The sequence below is a fragment of the Solea senegalensis genome, linkage group LG8, assembly GCF_019176455.1.
Source record: "Solea senegalensis isolate Sse05_10M linkage group LG8, IFAPA_SoseM_1, whole genome shotgun sequence".
Classification (NCBI taxonomy): domain Eukaryota; kingdom Metazoa; phylum Chordata; class Actinopteri; order Pleuronectiformes; family Soleidae; genus Solea; species Solea senegalensis.
Window position 1 is genome coordinate 540,402 of NC_058028.1, and position 27,769 is coordinate 568,170.

At 39.8% G+C, this 27,769-nt stretch overlaps 2 protein-coding genes across 4 annotated transcripts; both read left to right on the forward strand.

Annotated features, from left to right (window-relative positions):
• Positions 1–1,035: 1,035 nt before the first annotated feature.
• On the forward strand, positions 1,036–7,648 carry LOC122773847 (C-type lectin mannose-binding isoform-like). 3 transcript variants are annotated; one of them, XM_044032810.1, is made up of 7 exons: positions 1,036–1,050; positions 4,711–4,762; positions 4,867–4,914; positions 5,644–6,039; positions 6,287–6,631; positions 6,728–6,816; positions 7,292–7,648. In XM_044032810.1, the coding sequence occupies exons 3-7, from the start codon at positions 4,878–4,880 to the stop codon at positions 7,376–7,378; spliced, it is 954 nt and encodes a 317-aa protein (XP_043888745.1). In that variant the 5' UTR covers positions 1,036–1,050; positions 4,711–4,762; positions 4,867–4,877; the 3' UTR covers positions 7,379–7,648. The 3 variants fall into 3 exon arrangements, with proteins under 3 accessions (XP_043888745.1, XP_043888744.1, XP_043888746.1); XM_044032809.1 differs by lacking the exon at positions 1,036–1,050 and adding an exon at positions 4,356–4,392; XM_044032811.1 differs by lacking the exons at positions 1,036–1,050; positions 6,287–6,631 and adding an exon at positions 4,356–4,392.
• A 1,367-nt stretch (positions 7,649–9,015) lies between these two features.
• pcsk7 (proprotein convertase subtilisin/kexin type 7) lies at positions 9,016–27,034 on the forward strand. The gene is made up of 17 exons (XM_044032635.1): positions 9,016–9,128; positions 10,254–10,543; positions 11,529–11,738; positions 14,106–14,240; positions 17,377–17,542; positions 17,648–17,738; positions 18,779–18,833; positions 19,018–19,156; positions 19,241–19,341; positions 19,931–20,098; positions 20,651–20,755; positions 20,845–20,947; positions 23,677–23,833; positions 23,983–24,077; positions 24,712–24,817; positions 25,486–25,603; positions 25,781–27,034. Exons 2-17 carry the CDS (start codon positions 10,295–10,297, stop codon positions 26,066–26,068), a joined length of 2,286 nt encoding a protein of 761 aa, XP_043888570.1. The 5' UTR covers positions 9,016–9,128; positions 10,254–10,294; the 3' UTR covers positions 26,069–27,034.
• Positions 27,035–27,769: the final 735 nt, after the last annotated feature.

Consider the following 27,769-nt stretch of genomic DNA (forward strand, 5'->3'; position numbering starts at 1 on the left):
CGAGAGCCAACAAGAAAATTCTGGAAGCCACTGAAAAGGCTTCCTGTTGGCTGTGGATGACGGGGGTGAAGAATGATGGACATGAGAAGACCTGAACAGCTGATGACTCTGGGGGTCCATGTATTACAAAGATGATAAAAGTGGATAAAATTTCAGTGTTTCAAAACCAAACCACCCTGTGCAGCAGGAGAACATGCAAACGAGGTATCCAACCTGGACCTTCTTGCTCTGAGGCAACAGTGCTAGCCACTTCTGCACTGCATGTCCTGCTTTATAACATAAGAATTGTTCATTTTGATGGTGAAGGGTTTGTATTTATGACGCGTTTTTCTACTCACTCAAAGCTGCTTTACACGACATTCACCCATTCACTCGTCTCTCACACTCACCCACACGCTGTCGGCACAGCCGTCAGGAGCAGCGTGGAGTTAAGTGCCTTGCCCAAGGACACATTGCCATGTAGACGAGCGAGCCGGGAATCAAACCCACAACCTTCCAGTTGAATGACGAGTCGCTCTACCACTGAGCTACTGTTCTGCTTTACGTCGTCACCATGTAAGAATATAAAGTGAGAGAAACACGAGGTACTGATGTCATATTATCTCAACATTACCAACGACAACAGGATCATCTTCACTCTGCCGTGTTGTTACTGTGTATCAGTGCATCTCAAAAGCTCCTCCTCCTCACATATACCTCACACACTGGTGTAGTGACATTAGTTTAACATGAAGCGACATGTGACCTACACTTGTAGGTGCTTTCTTCAGTTACCTTAGTAAATAACTGAAGCTACTGGCCCGAAGCAGGTGTCGTCAGGTGTGTTTCGACCCTCAACCACTGCACTACGCAGTTGGTGGGCCGGCCTCCAGCTTTCCTCCTCCCACTCCATAACCAACACGAGGCACGTTCTGCCTCCTCCCCCATCCTGCGAGCAGCTTGTTTCTTGCTCTGTTCGTCCAGGCCCAGAGCTGACAACAACCGCCATGCCTGCCAGCCCTTGTCGCTACAATCCTGGACCAGGGGCCGGTATTTTAGGGCCTCAGACTTGTGAGTTGTCGCCTCATTATGAAACATTGTGGAAACATCACACACAACAAACAAGAAACAAACTATTTGAATACTGTGTTCGGTAGAAAAGATGATATCGTAGATCTTTCTCTGTTTGTTTCTGTTCAAACTTCTGACATTTGCATTTAAGCAAAGTTGGAAAAAGCAGAGCTATGATGAAAGCATGATGAATTTGTTTGTCTCATAAACAGCTAAATATTTTACATACAGAATTCAAATAGGTCATATTTGTTTCTGATCCTTATGATAGACAAATTTGCTATTTTTACATTTTAGGAACTGGAGTTGGAAAGCGTTATTGTTATTATTATTATTGTTGTTATTATTATTATATATATATATATATGTATATGTATATATATATATATATATATATATATATATATATATATATATACACACATATATAGAGTTGAAACCAGACGTTTACATACACTATATAAAAAGACACATGTGCTTTTTTTTCCTCACTGTCTGACATGAAATCAGACAATCACTTTTCCTGTTTTAGGTCCGTTAGGATTATCAAAATTATTTCTATTTGCTAAATGCCAGAATAATGAGAAAAGGATTTTTTTAGACGATTTTTTATTCCTTTCTTCAAAGTCAGAAGTTTACAAACACTAAGATTATTATGCCTTTAAACAATTTGGGAAAGTCCAGATGAAGATGTCATGTCTTTGGAAGCTTCTGATAGTTTTATTGACAACATTTGAGTTAATTAGAGACACACCTGTGGATGCATTTTGAGACACACCTGAAGACACACACGTCTTTTGCTTTTGTTCTTGGGTTGATATGCACATGTCAGACCAAAGCACGTTCATCTCTGGGACACAGAACCCGTCTCCTTCCTGAGTGGTATGATGGCTGGACATTCCCATGGTGTTTATACTTGCGTATGATTGTTTGAACAGATGAACGTGGCAACTTCAGGCATCTGGAAATTGCACCCAATGATGAACCAGACTTGTGCAAGTCCTCAATTCTCTTCCTGATATCTTTGCTGATTTCTTTGGACTTTCCCATGATGTTACATAAAGACGCAGTGTGTTACAGGTGTGCCTTCAGTTTGTTATTTGCCAAATAAATAACAACAGGTCAGCACACAGGTCTAACATTTCTATTATTATATTATATACATTTAAAATGGGCCTATTTGCCTATTTTTGGAATGGCTGCCGCAGATGTTGGATATTTAAGGTGGTGTCATAAACATATGTAACTGTAGGGGGGGCTCTGTAGAGACAAAGGCCAAAAACAGCGACCAGCCTTCTTTTCAAGAAAAGAAAAAAAAGAGAAAGAATTAAATCCTGAATCTGTAACTAGGACCAAACAAAAAGATGTCGACGCACATGTGTGAAGGTGCAACTACTTCCTGTTGAATTGCATGACTTCCTGTAACCCAATGTATTTAATACCAATAACTACGAAAATTTAATATAACATTAAATAACTTAAAATCCCCATAATGTTTTAGTTTTAGACTGTTTACACAACACACATCCATTCAGACTGTTCCGCCTCCACCTCAAGTCACCACCCCCTACCACAGCGCCCCCTGTCATCCACTCCAGGTACCAACACAACTACTCACTCAAACAGGTTACAATGAATTGTTTAATCCTCCAAAACAAGTCGACAGCTTTAATCTCACGGCTCATCCCAGATCAGACTCTTTGGTTTGATTCATTTAAGTATCAGGAGTATTACTCAGCAAGATAAACTGGATCAGCTGAAAATCCTGGTGATACAGACGGATCCTGATATTGTGGTTCTGTCTGAAACTTGGTTGAGATGCACTGTGAATGATTTGAACCTGAGGAAGTGTGTCTATTTCTATAAAAGCTTGTTTCAGCTGCACTGTTCTTCATGCTCTTACGGTAAACTGTAAAACACAGTCATTACCGTGGGATATCAGCTGTTGACAAGTTAGCGCATCTGTTAGCTCCATACATAAACTCAGAGTCGATTGTACTGGGTGATTTTAATTGAAACTGGTTGAACAAATACTAATCTCTCTCAAGTTATTATTGAATCTACCAGACCAAATGTTAAAGATCCCTCAAAGTCATCTCTGGTCGACTTAGTCTTAACAAACCGATGAGAGAAAATCTGGACTCTGGTGTATTTGAACTTGTTTTGTTTTTTTTATCATTAGCTTGTATTAGATCTTACAAAATGAAATAAATAGGTCCACGGTTGGTATCTGAATCTTCTTAATTGATCTGTGGAATAGTGATATTCAAATCCCTGATGTGGATCTAGCCCTTGACCATTTTTGTAAATCTTTTAATTCTGTAGTGGATAAACACGCCCCTTTTTAAAAAATATAGAACTCAGATTAGGTCTGGTTTATGGTTTTTCACTTTAGAAATAGAAATAAATAAATAAAGCCTGGATGCTTGCTAGGCAAACTGGGGACCCAGGTCACTGGCTTGCATTTAGGCAGATTAGTGAGCCTGGTGAAGTGGCTAAAGCATTACAGGCTATCAGTCAATACTAAGCTAAACCAGCTGCTCCATTCATAGTGAAGTTCATAGGTGTACCTACAAAAGGTGCACCTCAAGGACCAATCCTTGGAGCTGTTCTTTTCTCCTTGTATATTAATGACATAGTAACTACTGTCACTGGCCGTAACATTCATCTTTATGCAGATGACACTATTTTGAATTGTATTTCTGACTCACTGAGCACTGTGACTTACAAGTTGCTCTAAATAATCACAAACTGGTTCTTAATGCTTGTAAAAACCAAATGTTTATCTAAAAATATCACTTACAATAATCAAACTATTGAAAGAGTCTCCGAATACAAATCATCCTTTCTTCTTCATTGCAGTGCATTCATTGCATTCTTCACCTTTTATGTCAGTTTTAGGGGCGTTAACAAGAGCACCCCCCATGTAGGATGCCAGCTTCTTTACAACATAGGAGATCTTTCATTGTTTAATTAAATTAAAAAACACTGGTATTTTTAGTCATTTAAAAAAAAGATAAATAATGAAATCCTGAATCTGTAACTAGGACTAAGCAATTTTAAAATGTTCTCAGGACACGACAGATTTTTATCATCTTGAACTTTTATGAACACAGCCATTGAAGACACCAGTGAATCTATAAGTGCTGCAGGACATCAGGTTCTTGAGCTCTACAGCTGGATCCCGTGTGCCTGCTGGTGGTTAGTTGGTAGTCTCTTTTTTCCCTGCACGTGTTTCATATGTAAAGTGTCCAGGGCTTTATAACAGCCCGTTCAGAGCCAGCTCCTTTGGAGTTCAGATTTCTACATTTTAAAATCCTTCAGCAGCTGGATTTCAAACGTGTGAGTACTGTGAGTCTTTGTGAATGACTGCATTCATTGCATTGCACTTGAAACATTAAAGAACTTCAGGAGGGATAGAAAGCAAAGGAATGTATGAAGTCAAAATCATGTTGGAAATGAAAATATATATTCAGTGTATATTTTCTTACAGCTAAAACGTAATGAAAGCATGTCAAACTTCTTGTGGTTCTTGTTACAGATTGAAGTATTTGTCATATTTTTAAACAAAATTACTTTTGTTTTCTCCTGTTTTCTACTAATTGAATTAAACAATGTAATATTTCCTTTGTTGTAAAGAAAAGGCTTATTATTTTACAGTCTGTATTAGTGGGAACGACACCTTTACTGCAATAATCCGTCCACCTGCCAGGTGAGACAAATCAGATTATTACACAGATGAGCCTGAATATTAGAATAATGATCCACACGTGTTAAAAACACTGTATGATTGACCTTTTTTCCTCTTGTTTGCAGTCAACTCAGAGATGGGCTGTCATGTGACGTTGACGCTGTTGTTTGTTGGTGAGTTCAAGTGTTTGTTCATGCACTGTAATGTAAAACAATGTTGAAAAGAATTTCTTTAAAATGAAAGAAACACAAGTGCAGGGCACACGGATACGTGGAAGGTTATTACTTCACGAGTACACCTTTGTTTCTAAGTCTCGCATTAGAAGAATTAAAGAGGAAATTATTATTTTATTTCATTGATGATATTAGGATGAATTGTATGTGTATTTGTATAAATATCAAAGGGGCTGCTTGTCTTAAGGTAAGGGATTAGAAACTTTTGAAGGTCCAGTGTGTAACGTCCGGGAGGATTTATTGGGAAAATTGAATATACTACTGTATACAATACTATATTTAACAAGGCATTCCACACTTTCTTCTCATATCCTAAAATTTGCATCACGTCCAGTGTGCAAAGACCTTTTTGTATAAGAAGAAAACGGTAAATAACAGCTCTGTCCACATGAACCAAACAAAGAACAAAGAGGGAACAGCAGAGAGAGTAAGAGAGTGGAGAGACAGGTGAACGATTGTGAACCACCTTCCTGGTATGCAAAGGCCACCTTAGATGCCTGATGCACTTGGGGAAGGGAGCGGTGAGGGGAGGAGTCCTCCATTTTGTTATTTCTGCAGTGTTACCATTAGATGTCAGTCATTGTTACACACTGGACCTTTTTAATTCAGTTATTTGTGTAACTATTAAATCATGAAACACTAAAGATACCTTCTATCGTCACACCTCAGGGTGGAGCCTCAGCTCCTGCTCTCCCCCACGTATGTACTACCAGGTAAACCAGCCCATGACCTGGTTGCAGGCTCAGAACTTCTGCAAAGAGCATTACACAGACCTGGCAACCTTTGAAAGCCACGATGATATAAGAATGCTAGAACCTACGATTCCCGACCGGTCATGGTTCGGACTGTTTGATGACCCCAAATCCTGGCAGGAAAACCTTGGAAATGAGTCCAACTCCTGGAGATGGTCAGTGACTGGTGAAACAGGCAAAACTACTTTTAAGGCTTGGGCTAGTGGAGAGCCCTCTTATTCAAATGGAAATGAAGTCTGTGTAATCATGAATCCTGATGGAACTTGGGCAGACACCAACTGCCTCATTGGATACACTTTTGTTTGTTACACAGGTAAGAAGACGTTTGAGGTTCCATCAGCTCTATCAGCTATGTTTATTTTTAGGAGGAAGTCCATAGAGACGCTAGTTAAAGGAGACACAGGAGCTGCTTGTCTGCTGCTGCCTTGTTTACTAAGTTTGTGTCACTGAGGTAAATCTGAATGAAACAGAAGTAGTGTTGTGTTTCTTTCAAACCAATCGTTCGGGTGAATGAACTGAACTGAATCTAAAGACACTGACTTCACTTCTGTCCATTGCAGTCACAAACCAAAGCGAGAAAGTCTATCATTTCATCCCGACTGGGAAGTCGTGGAATTCTGCTCAGGAATACTGCAGACAACACTACACAGACCTTGCTATGATTGAGACCACTGAAGAAAACGCTTTGGTCTTTTCAAAAACTGGTGGTCAGACATCTTGGCTCGGTCTGTACCGAGTGCCATGGACATGGTCTGACGGGTCTCACAGTTCCTTCAAGTACTGGGAGTACGATCAACCAAACAACTACTACCTAGAACCAGAACACTGTGCCGGTTTCTTGTTGGGTTCTCGTAGATGGCATGACGCACCCTGTAACATGTCGCTGCCTTTCATTTGTCATCGAGGTGATAGTTCAATGAGAAAAAGAAGTGATTCTTTTTGATTCACTTCAATTTTACAGTACATGAGTGACATGCGCATGTTTTTTTTGTACTTTGCAGTAACAACACTAAAGACCACGGTGGGGATGCAGATCAGGACTGATGCAGATATGACAGATCCAGCTGTTATGGAACACTTTCTCCAGCAGGTAACATCCCTCAGACTGCGCCTCAATCTCATGGCCGCCATGTTGTATCTATACAAAAGCTGCTCCTTGTTTACCATGTTCACATTTCAACACACATATTTCTTTCCTTACCTGACCAAAGCCGCGCTCGACCCAAACCTGTTAGCGTTGTGTACTCGATGACGCATTGTTAGCCTTCTTTTATGATGACAGCAAATGACCAAAGTTATTAGTTAGGAGGAAGCATCTACTAGCTCCATGAACACACACACACACACACACACACATACACAACTTATGAGTTATCACCAGCACCAACACCTGAGGGCCACACTCTGGATTTCCTTCCAAAGAAATCTTGCCCTTTGTTGTTTAAAATATATTTGATAACAATGTTAGATATTATTGTTCTGGCATCTGTGATTCTCGTCCTTCTCCTCCTTCTTCCACCACTAGTGGCGCTCATGTGTTGACCTTTCACTTTATTTCTCCTCAGATCCATATAAGGCTGACAAACCTGGGATTCACAGACTTCAAGCTTCAGTGGAAGAATCTACCCTCAAACCAAACCAAGAAGACCTGAGTGGACCATCTTTATTCCATCTCCCAAGCAGTGGAGAAAATATTGAACTGCTTCCCAATGATTTTGCTGTGTTGTTTATGGAGTAGTTAAGCGAACAGAAGACGATAACAGAGGATAATGTTGTTAGTATGTGTGGTGTGATGTTTCCTCAGTATCTTCTGTTACTTGTGTCCTCAGGCTAAATAGAGCAAATGTATCATCTCCAACATACAAGCATTTCACTGCTGAAAGAGCTCATATCATCAATATGCCGTATACTTTTTATGTACTGTATTGTCTCGTGTGAGCTTTTCTGTCTTTTATTACATTTCTGTCTTTTATCCATTATTCTGTACAACACTTTGGTCCACTGTGTTTGTTTTAAAGTGCTTTACAAATAAAGTTGGATTGGATTGGATCATTTCAAAATATAAGTGGTTGTTTTAATATGCAACAATAAAAAAAACATATTTATGATGCAAAATTAATCTATTCATTACCTCATATGTCTTCTTACCTGTGTAACAAACAAAAGTGTATGACAGAATATTGGTAAACGTAGGTTCTATCATGATTATATCATCGTAGCTTTCAAAGGTTGCCAGGTCTGTGTAATGTTCTCTGCCGTAGTTCTGAAACCAGGTCATGGGCTGGTTTATGTTTATTTTATGCTGTTCCCTCTTTGTTCTTTGTTGGTTTATGCATCAGTTTTTTTTTCAGGCTGGTGAAGAAACACAAGATGGCTGCCTAATTAAAGTAAACCTGTTACCTAAAGTAAACACAAAAAGGTCTTTGCACACTGGACGTAATGCAAATAATATTATATGAGACCAAAGTGAGGTGAATCCGATTTACGACGCGCCCTCCCATGAACATCAAGCATGATGTGTAGAAACGAATAAATTAGGACGAGGGGAAAATAATTATATCACAGTTTGTTTATAACCAGAGCAGGCTCATACACACACACACACCTGATTTACATTCATTCCTTGTATGCATTTTAACATATTCATAAAACTTCAACTTCTTGTTTATACAAATTCAGGTATATTTCAAACTATTCATAAAACTTCAACTGCTTCAAGCCAGCAACGCAGCGTAGCTTCAGCTTATTCTGAAGACAAATTCACATATTTTTCTATCTATTCGTACAAATTCAAATGCTTAAAAACAGCAGCTTCAGCTTATTCTGAAGACTTCCCACGTTTTTGTTGTTGTTGTTGTTGTTGTTGTTGTATTAGATGACCCGACTTCAATCTCCATTGTAATTGTTTTACATGCTGTGCCTATAATTCTTTATTTCCCTGTCTGTACTTTCTAAATAAAAATTGAATATTAAAAATAGAAAGAAAAGAAGCGCCATAGGAATAAACGAATGGGCGGGGCACCATGTCACGTGGCCGAATAAAGAGTCTGTTTTTTCTTTGTTGGTAATAAACAAATATAATTACCCCAGAAAACAGTCTTGTGTTCACAATGAAAAAAGATGCTCTAATGTTTTTGTAAACATTTTGCACAAGATAGTTTTCATTTATATTTATTATTTATTTACAGAACTCTGAACTGCTGTGCTCAGACGTGTCACGTGTTCTCTGCCTTCATCTTGACCAATCACAGGGAGTCTATGACGTTCCACGTAGCAGCCGTGTGACGTAGCACGTTTGAGTACGGAAGGGTCCGTTGTGTGGTTAGGGTACGGAAATGGAATGAAAAACCCAACAGAACATTGACAAAGAATTAGTAAAAGGAAGAAGGACTTAACGGACAGGTAAGACAACGAACTGGCCCGGCTCGTGATTCGTACCTGGTTACACAACAACGGCAGGGAGAATAGTTAGCTTTCGGACACAAGCTAACCATGTCAACAACCAAACTCCTTTTATTTTCTGTTGTTTTCATTTCGTGCTGATGGCGTTATTCTATCATAGCCGTAAATGAGTGTCACTTGTCACGAGCAGAACAGTAAATGAACACGCTGAGCTAATTTAACATTAGATTTAATATTAAGCCATTTTCAAAATTGAGGAATGGCTAACATTAGCTGAAGGGAAAGATGTTTGTGAGAGTTAAAGGAGGAAGTTAGTGTCAAGGCTAAAACTCCAGCTAACCACATTTGCTTTGAAATATGTGTGAACGTGTGATATTAAGTCATCAGCATTTCGACTTATTCTGACTTTGTCTGATCTGCCACGTGTAATTTAATCCCTTTCTTTCACTGTAATCTATTTGCAGTCACATCACAGTATTAAAACACAAGTGAGCCAGAGGGACTCTACACTTGCTGCTGCCTGTTACATGAAATAAGTTTGAACAATTAGAAAAAATAATCAATAGATCAACCTGTTTAAATACTGTGATGTGACTGCAAATAGATTACAGTGAAAGAAAGGGATTAAATGACAAGTGGCAGATCAGACAAAGTCAGAATGTTTGTGTACTGTCAGACATAATATCAGTGTGTTTGTGTAAAGGGAGGGAACACCAGATCCAGAGGTTGCACCGAAGAGGTGTTTTAATGACAGGTGTCAACAGTTCTACCTAAAGCTGTCCATAATGCATTTGCATCACTGAGGACGGATATTAATTACCAGGTCTCATTACATTGACAAATTCACAATCACACAATTTCATCCATTATTTCCTTTCTATTGACAAAGTGCATTTATTTTCTTCGATTGGTTGATTATCTAAACGTTAGTCAAATGTGTTGCTTATATGCATTCTCCACATTTCCATGTCAAAAGAGGAGCATGGTGTGGATTATAGTGGATTGTGGCTTCTCTCTTGACATTGTTATTCAGTTTTATAGGCCATTGACAAGCCACCAGCAGCTCACTCCCAGATTTACCTCACTTCTAACAAGACCTTCTCTCTGTCATTGTCTCACATCCAGGTCTCTGTTCAAATGAAGAGGACCTACCTGGTTGACCGTGCATGTCACCCCCTGTTGCCATGGCAACATCATATTTTCCCAAATTTCTCCTCCTGCTCCTCCTCTCCTCATTAACCATCTTGCTTGTGACCTTCTTGCCTTCTCCGGTTCCAATGATTCCTTTTCATTCCCCCTCACCTTGGCTGCCACATTCATGTGGTCCAGGTCAATCCTGGGCTGTCCAGCTCCATGCTGATCCACAACATGCAGAAGAACAGAGCTCTGTGTTATTGGATGTAATCGCCAACAGGGTACAGTAATGCCTTCCTACTTTCGCTTTGTTTTTAGCTTGTATACAAAAGGGTGGTCCTTACTTTCATTTTTTATCCTCTGACCCTCTTAAATGATTTCATTTAGGGACAAAACACAACATACCAAATCTCTTAGCATAAAATGTGTGTTATTATCTCCTTGGTCTGTACGTCGGCGACAAAGATGTTGTTGTTCACTTGGGAAGGTTTATTTGATGTACTACTTTGTTTAATGTAGTCAATGTGCTTGTCTTTACCAACAGGGATTGTTTCTCTTCTGTCTGACCCTGATGCAGCGTTTTGCAATACTCTCAGATTATGGGCTTCCTAAACCTGTTTGTACATGTTAAATTCTTTCTAAAAGAGCTACTGTAAAGGAATGTGTAAAAAGACTGGAAAATGGGAATTACTGGCGAGTCGTACATTTAAATATGGCCTGATGACTGATGGAACTGCTATAGACTAAGTCTCTCCCCATAGTTCACTCAGTCCAGTCATTAGTGATTTAGTTTGGCAAGCAGCAAAGATAAAACATGATTTTGTTGATTGCTGTTCAATGCGCTGCTGGTCCAGTGATGTTCTACATATGCAGCTGTTGGTGACTGTTTTTCTCATCTACTGATTTTGCTGGTGTTCTGTGTTGAGTTGAGGTGAAGATGTTTTATGGGCGTGAAGTATAATTTGTCCATATTGATAAAACTGGACTTGCTGGACATGCGGTTCTGATAACTGTGTCACTGTGATGACACAATGCCTGAGTTTTATAAAGCCCATTTTTCTGTCATTACCTTTTTGAAGAACATCTCCTTTTGTTTTTTTTCTTCTTTTTAATAACTGATTTATGCCTCAAACCCATCAGGTTTTTATTGTCAGTCTCTTTTCTCATTTTGCGTGGTTACACAGTTCACTGTGGAAAAATTACACACAATACAAGACTTATTTGATATGTGTGTTCTCATTTAATTTGTACTTCTCATCATCCCAGGTGGCAGAGCAGGCTGGGCTGCAGAACCGGGGTCAGATTGGACAGCTGCACGGCCATTACTTGATGTGCTCTATAAAGACCAGTTCTGGATCTGCTGGGGTCCTGGCATCCCACCCTCATGTCCTATGGTACTCCCAGGAGAGACAACTCAGCCGCTCAAAGAGATCAGTGTCCTTCAATGATCCCCAGTATCCTAAGCAGTGGCACCTGGTGAGTATGTTCTGTCCTCAGCTGTGTATGATTGACCCTGTGTGTGCAGGATTCACCAGAAGAGTTGGTGAATGGGCAAAACACGGAAAGTGCTTACACCAGTGCTGTCAGTTTTAACGCGTTATTAACGGCATTAACACAAACCCATTTTAACGGCTTCAAAAGATTAACGTTGTTTTTGGCCGAGCAAACTTTGTCGTTTTTTTTTTTCACATGCCGTTGCAACGACAAGTAACGTTAGAAAAACTACAACACCACACCGGATTTAGCTAGACCGGAAACACAACAACAGGCACGCTGCGAGCCGGCCAAAGAGTAGTAGGCTAACGTTGCGATTAATTGCCATTAATTGCGTGTTAACTTTGACATTAATGCAATGAAATATTTACACTGACCAGGAAAATCAGGGCAAACACAGAGAAGTAGAGGAATTTCCTACAGTGTGAAATGGAGGTACTCACAAGTGAACGTGTGCAAAACCATGGATGGAAGCAGCTTCCATCTCACCTTCCTAGGTTGTCAACTGTTCATGGGGTTGAAATTGAAATGGTCACATCTTATAAATACTTAGGCATTCTAATTGATGAGAATCTGTCCTTTAAACATTGATAAACTTGTTTCTAAGATGAAATTGAAATTAAGATTATGGAGACCTGCTTTTTTATGAATGCTCCTGATCAGTTTTTAAAGAAATTGGATTCTGTATACCAGTGTGCTTTGCATTTTATCACTGGCTGCAGCTGTCGTGTACGTCATTGTTCCTTATATGCCGTCGCACATTGTCCATCTTTGTATGTTTGTGGACTCTCTCACTGGCTGACTTTTATTTATAAATCCATTGTTGGACTTCTGCCTCCATATTTGTGTTTACACATGTGTAGCAACCGCTACAATTATAAAAGACAGAGAAATAAGCTCCATTGGCTCTTGTGATTGCACTGTGTCATCATGTAAATCCCACTCGTGCTTTCCTGCAGTGTGTGATCGTATTTTACTTTGTAACATTCTGCATTTGTGCTGCCATCTTGGCCAGGTCAATCTTGAAAAAGAGGTTTTAAATCTCAAATCTCAATCTGAGTTTTTTACCTGGTTAAATGAATGAATAAATAAATAAATTGGAACAGAAGTATACAAGTGGCCATACATGATTTCTGTGGGCACTGAGATCTGCAGGACAGCAGGTGGAAGTTGTGGATTGAAATTTGCAGCGATTGACCAAAAGTAGCCGTAGTTTAATTGATTGAATTTGCATTATGCGTGTATTGCTAAATCTGTTCAATTCATTGGCTTTAAAAATGGGTTGTCACCTTTCTTGCATGCAGTTTCTATCACATTAAAGTGAAAAGTAGTTCTCAGTGGTGTGAATCACCAGAGACACCATGATACAATATTATCATCAGGGAGTGAGTTTTTTTATGGTAATCCATAAATGTTTGTTTCTTTGTAACATCAGCTCAAAAAAAAAAAAGGATACATGGTGTCTCAAAGCATTATAATGTTGCCATGCAAAATATTGTGATTAGGGATGTCATGATTAACCACTTTTACGATTTGCCGTGATTATAAATAAACCGGAAAAAGTTGATAAAAGTGTCTGTCAGGTCCGCTCTCTCTACCTTCCCACTAGAAATGATTTATGTGATTTTTGTATACTACTAAACCCAAATGTAATTGTCAACATGCAGTATATCTCCAATATCACCCTCAGTTATAGGTTATACAGTTAGAGATTACACTGTAGGCCTATTTAAAAATAACATATCAGTCTAATGATTATGTGGCTATATTAAAATAAATCCACAGTGTTGTCCTGCAGCCTGTAAGCTGTGGTTTATTTTGTTGACGAGGTATTTGAAATTATTTTCAAATGCTATTGTATATTATTTTGGTTTCTACAAGCAGCTTCAGTGAATTCAGAATGTGGCTGCGATTCCCAACCTTTTTTTTATTTAGTCATTTTCTGTTAGTATTAAATTTATTATGATTTATTTAGTGTAAAGTAGGCTTGAAGTCTTTAAATTACAGGCCAGACAAAATTCTTTCCATGGTGTAAATCATTGTGATTTTTCCTCTCGCAGTAATCGTGACACTAAAGTCTGACATCGTGACATCCCTAATTCCCTAACTATCCCTAAGTTTTTCACAAGCAATAGCATTCGTTTGCTTATTTTGCAGCATATATTTGATTAGTTTGGATGATGACGGTGGGACACACAGGTCAATTTTGTTTGCTCATAAATGGTTTAAGAGGAAATATCAGAAGAAGCCGATTCTTCTGACCTCAGACTGTTCTACCTTAACCTGCCTTCTCAATCCTATACTTTCTCCCCCTCCCCTTTACTTTCCTTACTTTTCTTGATATTGCAGCACAATGACATTAATAAGGGGATGGATGTCAACCTGACAGGGGTGTGGGAGCGCAACATAACTGGCCAAGGAGTGACGGTGGTTGTGGTGGATGATGGGGTGGAGCATACACACCAGGACATTCAGCCGAACTATGTAAGTCACGCCTAACATTGTTGATTCATAATCATTTCATGAACTTGTTTTATCTCATGACTTCATTTGCCTGTAAAGAATGAATTACAAATGAAGGAAGAGTTTGGATGTTTGCCAGACCGATTGCGCGTCACACTTTCTTTTTTTCACTGACAAACATTATTGTTTTTTTTTTTTTTTTTTGTTTTTTTTAAAATGATAGAATGTGACATTCGCAGCCACTCAAAAAAACTAGTGCTGTCAAACTATTCAAATATTTAATCGCATTCATGTCATAGTTAACTCGCAATTCATCGCACATTTGTATCTATTCTAAGTGTCCCTTGATTATTTGTCCCATTATTTCTTCTCATTTTAATGCTCTTATCAACATAAAAAAGTGGATCTGCTTGCTTTGTGCTAATGTTTTTTTATTGAGACAATATCTCTGTCACCTGTAATAATAAGAAAGGCTGTGTATCAGCCTGCAGTCTGTGAATAAAGTGCCGTGGTTTAATTGTTGTTGCCGTAACGAGCTAATCCGAGCTAAAGGAGCTAGCGGTCTTCGGAGGTCTCCTTACTACGGTTCGGGGGTCTGCCAGCTTGGTTGGTAATAGAGCTGCAGCTAATGATTATTTTCATAATCGATTAATCTGTCGATTATTTTATCAATTAATCGTTTGATCCATAAAATATCAGAAAACCTTAAAAAATGTTGATCGGTGTTTGTCAAACCTGGAAATGATGAAGGTGAAAAAAAACTACAAAGTTTGCTCGGCGTTAATAGCGCGTTTAACTGACAGCGCTAAAAAAATGTGTGGCATTTAAGTGAGTGTTGTAAGCATCATCATTATCTGTACACACACTGAATGAGAGTTGTGTTCAAGGCACTGGATGTTTCATATTGGTGGTTGTGTTGTTGATATGGTTGCATAGGGTCCCTTTAAATGACCACTTAGGTGACGTAGAGTCACGTGGTTATGGGCAGCGCCATCTTTATTTTGGGTGCTCAGTTGTTTTAACTGTGTTAAAAAATAAATGACCAACCTAACGCAATCACTGCAGTGGTAAGTAAGTGAAAAAACAGATAGAATAGGAATAGATAATTATTGAAGAATGGTATAGTGTAGTTGTTAGTCCAGAACCGTGAGTGGTTCTGTCCTACTGTACTGCACATGTGCGACGGCCACTCGATTCAGGAAAAATTAAATAAAATAACACCAAAAGAAAGCTGCCAAATTGTGAGGAGCACCAGCCGCTGCGTGTTGCTGTTTTTGGCAGCCTGTTTTGATTTTAGTTTTAGTCTTTGTGTCAAACTGTCATTTAAGTTGTTATTAGTTTTAGTCATATTCATACTCTTTTTGTCTAGTCAGGTTTTAGTCGACTAAAAGTCTGAGCATTTTAGTCTTATTTTAGTCAGAATAACCCATGATTATTTTAGTTTTAGTTGACGAAAGCTGATGACTATTTTCGTCTAGTTTTAGTCAAAGAAAATTGTATTTTAGTCTCTTTTTTAGTAATGTAATTCTATTTAACCCAATCAGTATAGTTTGAGTAAGGTATTCAAAGTCATGTTAATGGGTTAGGATTGTGTGTTGTCGGCGTTGGTGGCAGATTTTGAGGCCTTCAGGACATGGTAGGGGGCTGACATCTCTGAAACAGACAAATGCAACGGTTAATGTATGCATGGCCAGGATGTAACCTCTAAAACTTAAATATTACAACTAAAAGTAGCCTCCTGACTAAAATGGACTATGCAAAGATGAAATTGTATTTACTGCAACTGTTATTTCAAAAAGAAAAGAAACAACAGGTGAGGGAAATATGACTACACTAGTGTAAGGTAGCCTTTTTCAAACTGGGGGCGTGGAGACTCTCCGGGGGGGCGCGAGTTCTGTTTTTTATTTTTTTAAGTCCTAACTAAAGTTAACAGGCGGAACTTTTGGTCTTGCTCTAAGCTGGACTCATTTAAGTGACGTACCACAACAAAACCTACACTGGTGACAAGGTTTGGATAATAGAGAAGTTTCTGAGGGGCAAAAAGAAAACTGTGCAACTAACAACAAGCCAACGTCAGCCGAACAGAACAATGATTCACCACGACAAAAACCCAAGACCAGAAAATGCCACCAAAGACAAGTGTTGTGTCTCAAAACATTGACAGGGGACAGCATTTGTATTGTTAAAACAAAAAAATTAATTGCACAGCAAGTAATTGATGTTTAACAAAGTATTCTTTGTTATCCAAATGTATTTATTGTTTAAAAAAATGATGCTATTATAGTTATAATTGCACATTTCGTATTTTTATTTGAAAATTGCTTTCTCACAAAGCAATATTGAGGTTATTTGTGTCGCTAAAGCAAAAATGTCGTGGGGCCCCCGGGAAATGTCTTCCTCCAAAGGGGGGCCCAACAGAAAAAGGTTCGGAACCACTGGTGTAAGGAGTGATAACAGAATAAGCCACACCCCCTTCCTATATATTTTTAAACTTATTTAATTTCAAATGTTCAGAAGTTATAATGTCCAGGTTTTTTTATGTATTGTTCTGTGTAGAAGTGGAGCTCACAAAATATTATATGTATACAGAGAGGTGTGCTTTCTCCTTTTGGCCACAAGGTGGAGTATCTGCTTAGGGGTAAACAAGGCAAGCACATGTGTAGGGGTGAAGCAACAATCATTTCTGTGACTAGGTGGGTGCGTTTATTATAACTAACAACAATAATAATATTAGATAGATGAGATGATAGATAAATAGATACATTCTTTATTGAAACTCACATTGTCCAGCAGCTATTGACATGTAAGTAGTATAAAACAAAAACACTTGTTTTATACTTGTTTATTTTTTTATACTTGCATGTCAAGAGCTATTAATATAATAGTAATAATAACTATAATAATCCACAACATTATCTTCATCATGGATATCAGAAGGGGAGAACACATCATAACCACCGACCACCCCCGGTACCCCAGTAGCCTTTACAAGTTCAAAATACACACAAAAAAAAGTGAAGTTGCAAAAGATGGAAATACAATGTATTTGTTTTTGTTTCATTCATATAATTAATTGTATTCTTTGTATTGAGTCATTTTGGGGTTCTTTTAAAGAAAAATAAAACACATGCTCGTTTTTGATATTTGTGCCTCTTAGAGTCCAGAGGGCAGTTATGACCTGAACTCCAATGACCCAGATCCCATGCCTCACCCTGATATCCGCAGTGACAACCATCATGGTACCCGATGTGCTGGTGAGATCGCTGCTGTTCCCAACAACAGCTACTGTGCTGTGGGCGTGGCCTATGGCAGCAAAGTGGCAGGTACAAACTGCAGAATTTATTTTGAAGGTAGCAGATATATGACCTTTTGTTGTAAAGGCTTGGGCTCATTTTGTGTGGTGAAACTCTGACTTGTTCTGCCATCAGGCATCAGAGTCCTTGATGGTCCATTGACAGATAGCCTGGAAGCTATAGCCTTCAACAAGCACTACCAGGTCAATGATATCTACAGCTGCAGGTAATTAACACATTGCCTTCTGGATGTTTTAGGGATTTCCAGAGAAAAGTAAACATCATATTTGTAATTTACTGTATATACCAGTGGTTCCTAAATGTGCTGCAATCCAAGTGTGGCCTGGGATTTAGTGGCACTCATATATTATCACGACAAAATTCTGTAGACATGACATCATTTTGAAAAGATCAGTGGGAAGCCACTGCTGAGGACTGATGATGGCTCCCGTTGATCTTCTTCTTGCGACCGTGAAAATGTGAATCCCGTAATTTTCCAAACTAAAACATCCTTCAGAATCAGATAATAAAACGGAAATAATGTAAGTTATGTATTCTTTCTATGCGGCCCACGGACTGGTACTGGTCTGCGGGCCGAGGGTTGGGGACCACTGGTTTAATCTTCTACTGCTATGCTGATGATACCCACCTGTATCTCAGCACATCTCCCTCCACAATCTCTGATCAACTGTTAAGTTCTGGATCATCTTCAAGCTTCTCCTCTTCTGCTACAAGTCTCTCCATTCACTTGCATATTATCTTTCTGACCTTTATTATCGTAATTACTATCATTATCATTATTATTATTATGACAATAATAAATATTTCAATTTATTTCATGTACATTTTTGTTTATTTGTACTTTTTCCAATTACTGTAATGCCTTTTAAAATGATGTCCATTTCAACATAATTCATATCACTTCAACTTCTTGTTCACACAAATTCATGTTCTTTTCAAACTGTTCATACAACTCTAACTGCTTCAAGCCAGTAGTTCATCGTAGCTTCAGCTTGTATACTGTTTTCTTTGAATCACCAATCTTAGTCCTCTTATCCTTTGACCTTTGATGGCACAAGGAAACTGCCCCTCGATTGCCACAGTGACTGCCCCTCAGGAATGTAACTTAATCTGAGGGGATACTTTGTAGTCAAGTGGTAGTGGGTTGTGAGTTGTTTGTGTCAGTGCCTCACACAGCTACACTAGAACATACGAACTTTCTTGGTTTCTGAGTCGTATTATAGTTACGAGTTATGTCTCTTCCAGTTGGGGTCCAGATGATGATGGACACACTGTAGATGGACCTCATCCCCTGGGCAAGGTGAGACAAACTATTTTTGATGTATCATTTGCTTTGTCCTGAAGAGGACACTAAAGAGCTACAGACTGGTTCCAGAGAAGTGGATTAGTTCCAGAATCGTAGTAACAGGGTTTTTACGCATCTGATTTTTCTTTGAATATCAAGTAAGTATTTTTCTCCTTTTCTCAATCATTTCCCCTCACAGGCGGCCTTGCAGCATGGAGTGATTGCAGGCAGAAGAGGTTTTGGAAGCATCTTTGTGGTCGCTAGTGGCAATGGAGGCCAATACAATGACAACTGCAATTATGATGGCTATGCCAACTCCATCTACACCCTCACAATCGGTAAAATGCGCACAGATGTGTGAGCATGTACTTCCTTTTCTGCTTTGGGTATGAACTTGTGCACATATTTAATCTGTGTTGCAGGAGCAGTTGATGAGAATGGCAGGATGCCCTTCTATGCTGAGGAGTGCGCTGCAATGCTGGCTGTTACATTCAGCAGCGGGGGCAGCAAACTGAGGAGCATTGTAGGTCTTATTGGAACACCTACAAACACACACACACACACACACACACACACACACAGCAACTGAAAAGGAGGACGTCATTGATGAACGGCCCTAAACTGGAGATGTAATTGATTGAACAGATTATCCAAACTGCAAGCATTTTCTGGACTTAATCCAGTCAAAGTAAATAAAATGGCCTTCACTGTTTGGTTTGGCAGATTTTCAAGCTGTAAATAAAACGTATGTGGGGACGAAGCCATTGAAAAGAGAAGACACTTGGGCTGACTATACAGACTATATGAAAACTTCCTTCTGTATCTTGTAATTTGGCGTTATTTATCAATGATTCCATAGTAAATGGAATGTAAAGCGATGTGTACCTCCTTTCGGTTATTCTTTTACAGCCTTAGCTAGTTCTGTCCTTCGTTCAGGGTCATGTGCTGGCATTTAAACACTTGTGTTGATAAATTCAAGGATGCATTTATGTGTTAAGACAATCTGTATATTTTCTTAACACTTTTTGAAGGCACTTACTACATGGCTGCATTCCAAAACCATTACTACCCTGGCACACAGATTCATTTCAGGCATTCATCTGTTCCTGTAGGTGACATCAGACTGGTCCATGCAGCAGGGGACAGGGTGCACAGAGGGTCACACTGGCACGTCTGCTGCTGCCCCCCTGGCTGCAGGAATGGTGGCCCTCATGCTGCAGGTCCGTCCCTGCCTCAGCTGGAGGGATGTCCAGCACATCATCACTTTCACGGCCACCAAGGTAGCTTTAATTACATTTGAATTCAGCACTACTTAACTTGATATCTTGTTTATATCAAGAGTCTTGTTCTCTGGAATAAGACGAGGGGAAAGGTTGTAAACGTTGAAGACGTTTAGTTAGGGTTTTGTGCTTTCTCGATAAAATAATCTGACTGATAATTAAGATTTTGGATCCAGAAGGAGTCGAGGTCCGGCGAGCACATTGTCTCCGACACCGGCACTACACCTGGAGACCCCCAATGCCTTATGGTATATGGATTCATAATATAATAATAAACTAGAGAAACCACAAAACCCCTTTAATGGCCCGCTGATGCATCCACCGATAACCCTGCAGTCGACCAGTGCCAGATATTTCCCCCTCCAAAAAAGCATTGACTTCCTCCGAGTCCGCCTGGTTGTTTCTGCAGAAAAGATGTGTTTACTAAAACAAAGAGTTAGAATATTTATAGACTTTATTCTCGTGAATTTACGACTTTAATCTTTAATTTACATTGCTGCAAGAGAGCAAAAATTCACTTGACTTTTGTTTTATCTCTTTTGTGTTTTTTAGTGTGACAACAGCGCAGACTGGAGGGTGAATGGAGCTGGTTTCCATCACAGCCACCAACACGGCTTTGGTCTGCTCAACGCGTGGAGACTCGTCAATGCTGCCAGTGTACATGCACACAGAACACACTGTAAACTATCTGTTTTTAAGTCACACACACAATAGGCTACCACAAACGTTTTCCTTTCCTTTCACAGGTGTGGGAGTCTGTGCCGTTCCTTGTGTCTTATCAGAGTTCAGTAATGAAAGAGGAAGCATCCATCCCATCCTATCCAGATGAGCTGGTTCATAGCTGGAAAGGTAACACTGTTTGCTCCTTTCTCATCTGTGTGTAGGAAAGTTGCTTGTTATGTCGGCTCTCTGCTCTACTGAGTTGATTCCTCGCTCCCTCACTCCCTCCCTTCCTTCCTTCCTCCTTCCCTCCCTCCCGGCCTGTTTCTTAGTCAGATTCACTGCCCATATTAGGTAAAATCCTCCTGTTTTTCTTTTCCTTGGTCTCCACTGTAATACTTGGTAAGATTTTTCCAGATTGTTTCTCTTTTTTTCCATTTTCTTCATTTTTCCCTCTTTAACTCTTCATTTTACAACTCCACTGAGCATATTTTGTTTTTTTGAAGTTACCCACTGCTGTGATTCTGTGATACACAACAGTTTTTCACATAAACGCATGATTACCGCACTCTAGCAGAACCATTTCCTTTTCTCCCTTGATCTGTGTCTGTGTGGCCCTGTGCCACACTCAGTCAGTCTGGGCTCCATTTCACAAAGAAATTAGGTCATTAAACTTTTTCATACTCATTTTCTCCATTGAACCTTTATGAAATCAGTTATGATTAAATCCTTTTCGTCACTGACATTGTTGAGGTCTGTCAGCTGCAGTACTGAGCTGTGGTGCAGCATAGTTTATCTTTCTGCAGGACTAAATATTATGATTCAGCCTTATTTCATCACTTAAAAATATTATGTGTATTCTCTAGGGCTGAAACAATTACTCGAATAGTCGATTATTAATCGATTATTAAATGAATCGTCAACTATTTTGATCATGGATTTATTGGTTTGAGGGTTTTTCCGTTATTATAACAAGATTTCTGCTTCTTAAATGTGAACATTTTCTGGTTTCTCTGCTGCGTTTAACAAAGAAATCATTCAAACTGAATCATTTTTGTTTCTGGACCAAACTCGATTCATCGTGAAAATACTCGACAGATTAATAGATTATGAATATAATCATACTTTGCACCAGTTTGGACTGAACATCACTATTATCTGGCTCTGATTGATCTCATTAAAATAATGGAATAAACTCCATTATCACATGGTTGTTAAAACAGAAGCTACAAAATGTCTAGGATTCTACAGCATTTTAGCGTTTTATAAACAACTGACTTTTTAGCCACATATCACAATGCTTGGTCTGCTGGGTCTGCTGTATTGAAACATCATGTTTCCCGCATTAACTCACTGTTACACGGACGCTCATATACTCCTCCCTCTATCGCACCAGGGTTCATAGAGAAAATGCGTGTCCTGTACAGATTTATGAACTTCTGATTCCAAAAAGGCAGCAAACCTAACCTTAAGATACAGTAGAGTTAAGCAGATCTTATTTGGCCGGCCTCTTGTTCTTCTGTCCCTGCTGCCATCCAAAAATGATGCTCTCTGTGGTGCAACTGGTGATGTCATTGTTGATGATGTGTCCATACGCCACACCCCCACTTGAGGTTGTGATGAATCAGCACAGACAGCTAAATATTGAATCTGGAAGAAGCTATGAGCAAACACATGTGCTGATGCTGGTTGCTGGATGCTCTCCATTTAATCTTCATTTAATATCATGAGCCAATCTTTAGCCTTTTTCTGGTGCAAAGATTGTAGGAAGCCATGTTTGGATGAAAAGCAGTCTTAAAAGCAGCTGTAAAATAAATGTTGTTAGGGGGAAGAAGCTCAATTCCTAACAATGTCCCAATAAGCCTTTATCCTATTATATTAATGTCCAATTTGTATGTGTTCGTACACGTCTGCCGTTTCTTTTGACCCTCATTTAATTCTTTATTGTTGAACTTTTTCACTCTCCCATCATTTCAGCTTCTCTCTAAACATACCGTCTGTCTTTCTGCACCTCTGTTTACACTCTTGCTCCCTCGTTCCTGTCGCCCCTCCATGCCTGGAGGATGTGTGTTGCCCTACATGGTCAAACAGCACCACGTCTCATCATCACTATTTCAAATGCCATTAAATCACCACCTACTTGCTGTGGGAGGGCGTTCTTTGTTAACGATGGCTTTCTTCAGTTTGTCTTTCTTATAATAAATAAATAATATAAACTGAAGAGGGGTAACATTTTCTAAGGGTGGGAACAAGGTTAGGAGTACTAAACATCCAATGAAGCAGGATAAAGAAATGTGGTGTAATAACAATAATAATAATACATTTCATTTAAGGGCGCCTTTCAAAGCACTCAAGGTCTCCTTACAGTAGATGATTAAAAAACACAATAAAAACAATAAAAATACAAATATCAAAGCTAAAATTTCATTCTTCACCAGGTGAAATAACTTCTTAATCAAAATTAAGGGAGAATAACTCTCCACCTTATAAAGTCCAGACTAAGACAGGCACATTGAGATCATATTTCATATACAACAACTTCCTTACTTACTGGTTGTATAATAAAACCATGCAGAATAAGGCAGTAATAAGTGCTTAATAATGACTAATTAACATGTTACTAACTAATTAATGGTGAATATGTGTATAATCTAAAGTGTGACCGTGTGGGGATTAGAAAAAAACAACATTTACAGCTCACATGTTATATGTGCATGCTTATCATTTATTCTGTATTTCACCAGGATAATCCCATTGAGATTGCAAATCTCTTCTCTGGTTTTGGTTTAGCAGCAACGACAGCACTTACTTCACACAGCCACACTTCAAATGACCTGAACTGACCCCGCCCCTTCCTTTAACCTCAGTCAGTAGACACTCGAGCCTGAACCTGAACACTTTGAAACTTTGCTCTTCAGTCTCTGCGTCTGACCTGAGACAGTCTGGAATGGAGACACTGGAGCATGTGGCCGTCACCGTGACAATAAGCCACCCTTGCCGTGGCAACGTGGAGATTGTGCTGGTCTGCCCCAGCGGGATGACGTCAGTCATCGGTGCACGCCGGGCCATTGACAGGTGCACATGCACACGAGCATATTTGCATAGGTTTCATATGTAAAGTAGTAAAAAAACTGTAAATAAGTGGTTGTAATAAAAGAGCAGTGATCATACATCAGTGTTTCAGTGACAGCGTTCTAATCTGCTTGTGGGTTTTATTTATGCAGCGATCCTGCAGGTTACCAGGACTGGACTTTCTCTACTGTGCGCTGTTGGGGAGAAAGAGCTGAAGGCCAGTATACCCTCAAGATATCTGACCACAGTAAGACATTGCTACACACACACACACACACACACACACACACACACACACACACACAAAGGTTGCAGAACAAACTATATTCTTGTGGGGGTTTTTTGGGGACCTTGTGTATTTCACTCGTACTCACTGGAGAACATTCCACAGCGAACAACTTCTCTTCTGAGACAAAATGTAACACCTGGTAACAAGTAAGCAGTCATTAGTCAGTCAGTGTGACGAGTGGAAAACTCTTGGAAGACAAGTGAGTAACAACTGCACAATAAACAGCAGTTATTCAGAGAAGCTGTAGCTGCTGGGATCAGATGATTCAAAGCGTTTCCTCCTGGACCTCAGAGCACTGGATCTGATGATTGAGAGGCTGTGTGATGTCCTGAGTGTTAGTTCTGTAAGTCACTGTGTGCAAATATGTGATTTTAGTTTGGTGTGGTTTGAAACCACAGATAGATTAGTGTGTAAGCAGGAGGAGCAGTGCAGTACAACAGGCTGGATAATCTGGGCTGGGGGCCAGCATACAGTCCTCTGAGATTATAAATGGGTGGAAGTGTTTGATGGCTTCTTTATTGAATTGATTGTCAGTGGTGATTCTCAAGTGTTTGAAAGTCAAGTGCACTGACTTTTGTTTTTGGTCCTGCAGAAGAGCTGTCATCTAAGCAGTATGCCCCTGTGGGAGTGTTGAAGCAGTGGAAGCTGACCCTGTATGGCTCCTCTATGACCTTCAGTGAGGTCAAGGACAGACAAAGGTTGGACCTCAAATGCTTTTACTTGCAGTTTTTTAATGTGGTTGTAAGAGGAACTGACAAATAGTCAGCACTGTCAAAGGTTTACAGTATCTTTACAATCTTTCCTTTACAATCTTTTACAACTAGACGTTTGTGTTACTTTGTCGACCACTCACTCCCCTCACCAAAGTCTACAGAGAAAATCACTTTTTTTTAAGTCCGGGTGAATCTGTTTAAGTGTTTTATTGTATCAGCATTTCATCTGCACAGAAACGCTGTTTTTGAAGAACAGGTCCCAGAGTGGAAAAACCTTTGAAATTCACTATTTTCTGGCTTTCTTGGTTGTGTTTTTGTAATTGTATACATTGTAATCTATAGCAGCATGCCATGCAGCGCCACAGCGCCACGTAAAGGCCTGGCATATGTACTACAACGTTTAGAGACACTTCTGCTTCATGTGGATGAAGAGATTTCCTGAGATGACGCCATGTTTACAGCATCTGTGTTTCACGCTGGTTCCCTGTGACTGTGAACTATGTATCAGTGCCTCATACAACCTGTTACCATTGTCTTTCTATGGCAGTTCATATCATCTTGATTTAATCCACGTACAGTACGTGTAACTTTAATGCAGCTGTGTTGATTGGCTCAGTGTTCTGAATTCTGATGGGCTGTGCACACATGACTAGGTTGGTAGAGGAAGCTATGAGTGGCACATTTCTGGACAGCAGCCTGTCTCTGCCCTGTCCTCCAGGCCTGGACGTCCCTGCAGAGATCGTCAGTCCCTTCACCTCCAACAACCTCAAGGTAAACTCAGCAGCACACACACACACACACACACACACTTCTACTTCTAATATGAAGTCTTTCTAGTATAAAATATGTGTGTTTGTAATATAAAGTATTTTACTCGGGGTCAGGGTTTCTTGATGGTCGTCCTGTCTAAAGCTGAAGGTTCTGACTCCTCTGTCTCTCCTTCTTCAGTTCCTACTGTTGTTGGGCTGCTTTGCACTCTTTTGGTCTCTCTACTACACGTTGGAGGTCACACTGGCCCACCTGGACCTCAGGGGCCTTCTTTGTCTGCGCAAGAGGCGCGGAGGTCACTGGGCCAGAAGGGGGCACCAAGGAAGAGGAGTGGAGGATGCTGTGGCAGAGGAGGAGGAGGAGGAGGATGGGGAGGAAGAGGAGATGGACTCAGGGTTTGAACTACAAGCAGTGCTGGATTCAGAGGCCAAAGAACCACTGTTTAATAGAGAGCAGCTGGTAACATAGCACTGAGCTAGACAGTGGTTTTGAAATGAAAACCACCGTCTGTGATCATGGGACATCTCAGGCTTTGACACGTGGGGGCGCCACAGAGTGGACTGCACACACACTTGATACTCTCTGGACTCTGTCTTTCTCAATTTTCCAAATTTGTGGCCTTGTATGAAATGTGTGTGTGTGTGTGTGTGTGTGTACACTTTGTTAGTCCTTGGGTAAAGTTCTATCATGATTTGATGCACAAGTCCAGTGTGTAAGAATGAGTGGAAACTACTGCCCCCCGTCTCTCTGTCTCTGTCTCTGTCTCTCTCTGCTGGTTCATGCATAGGTTTATGTGGGTGGAGCCATTCTTGTCCATTTGTCACTTTAAAATACAAGTTTATATAATGAAGCCTGTAAATGAGACACTGTGAAGGGCAGAGAACGAACAGACAGACAGACAGACAGACAGACAGACAGACTGACTACCTGCAGGTCTGCATGTGAGTGTGTGTATCGAGAGAAAAGTGAACTTATGAGTTAATGGGGTTAAAAGTTTGAAACATGCTATGCACTATTTGAAGGTACAGATGTGTTATGTGTGTGTATGTGTGTGTGTGTGTGTGTGTGTGTGTGTGTTGTGCAAGGTCTTCCATTAAAAATGAATGTTTTCAGACAGTGGTGCATTTTAAGAATAAGATTGATTTTCTGTCTTTGATTGTTTTAGCCTGGGCTTATTTGAGAGCTACCACCAAACTACTGACAAACTTGAAGTAGTTCTTTCAGATGTGGGATTTGTTTTTATTGTAATATATGCACAGTGTCTTCCTGTTGTACATATGTATGCTGTGTGTAAGGATTTTATACTTTCTTTTTAAAGAGTATATTAATAAAGAGTTTAATTTTTTAATGTAAAGGAGTGTTTTGCTGTGCAGGTCACGGGGATATGAATGATAATAAAAGACTTGATGGAATAAATGTGTCCATGCAAACTCAGTGGTGTAAGAAAATGCAGAGGGGTCATTCAAAGGTTGCATCTCCACTACAATAAAAAATACCTACTCATCGTGGGCGGAGTCATCGTTGCATGGCTGCGTGAAACTGCGGTGACACACACACACACACACACACGACTGACAAGTGACTTTACTCCAGACTCCTGGTAGTTGTTGGAGATCAACCCGCGTTTTTAGTGTTGTTAAATAGTTTTAAGTGATCTACAGTTCGGCACAGTTCGGCTTGATTTGTGTGTGGGACGTCTCTTCCTGTGACGGTGCTCTGGTCAGTCAGTGGCCGGCAGTCTGACCAATCATCGCATAGTTACCTACTCGGCACGCTTTTGGAAACTCGCCAGAGCAAGTACTAGAAATAGTACCTGGTACCAGATTTGGACTATCTGGGTATCTCATAGGACTACTGGAATTAAGCTAAGTATCACTTCTGTAGGTCTTTCTTATTTGGTTGCTATTTCATTATTTGCTAATATATCTAACTGTGTTGCTTGACTTTAGTGACTTTTGACTTGTCTGTGTAGTTAAGGTGAAAGTTGTTTAAGATATTTTTGTCTGCTAGGTCAAAGACAAAGTTGTTATTGTTGCTGTTTTGACCTAGTTTCTATTGAGCCATCACCATCACCAGGTGAGAAGTTTCACTGGCTACAGGGGAGTGGCCAACACAGCTGTAACCAATCAGCCTCTAATCAGCTTCACTGAAGTGCCATTGGCTAGAGGG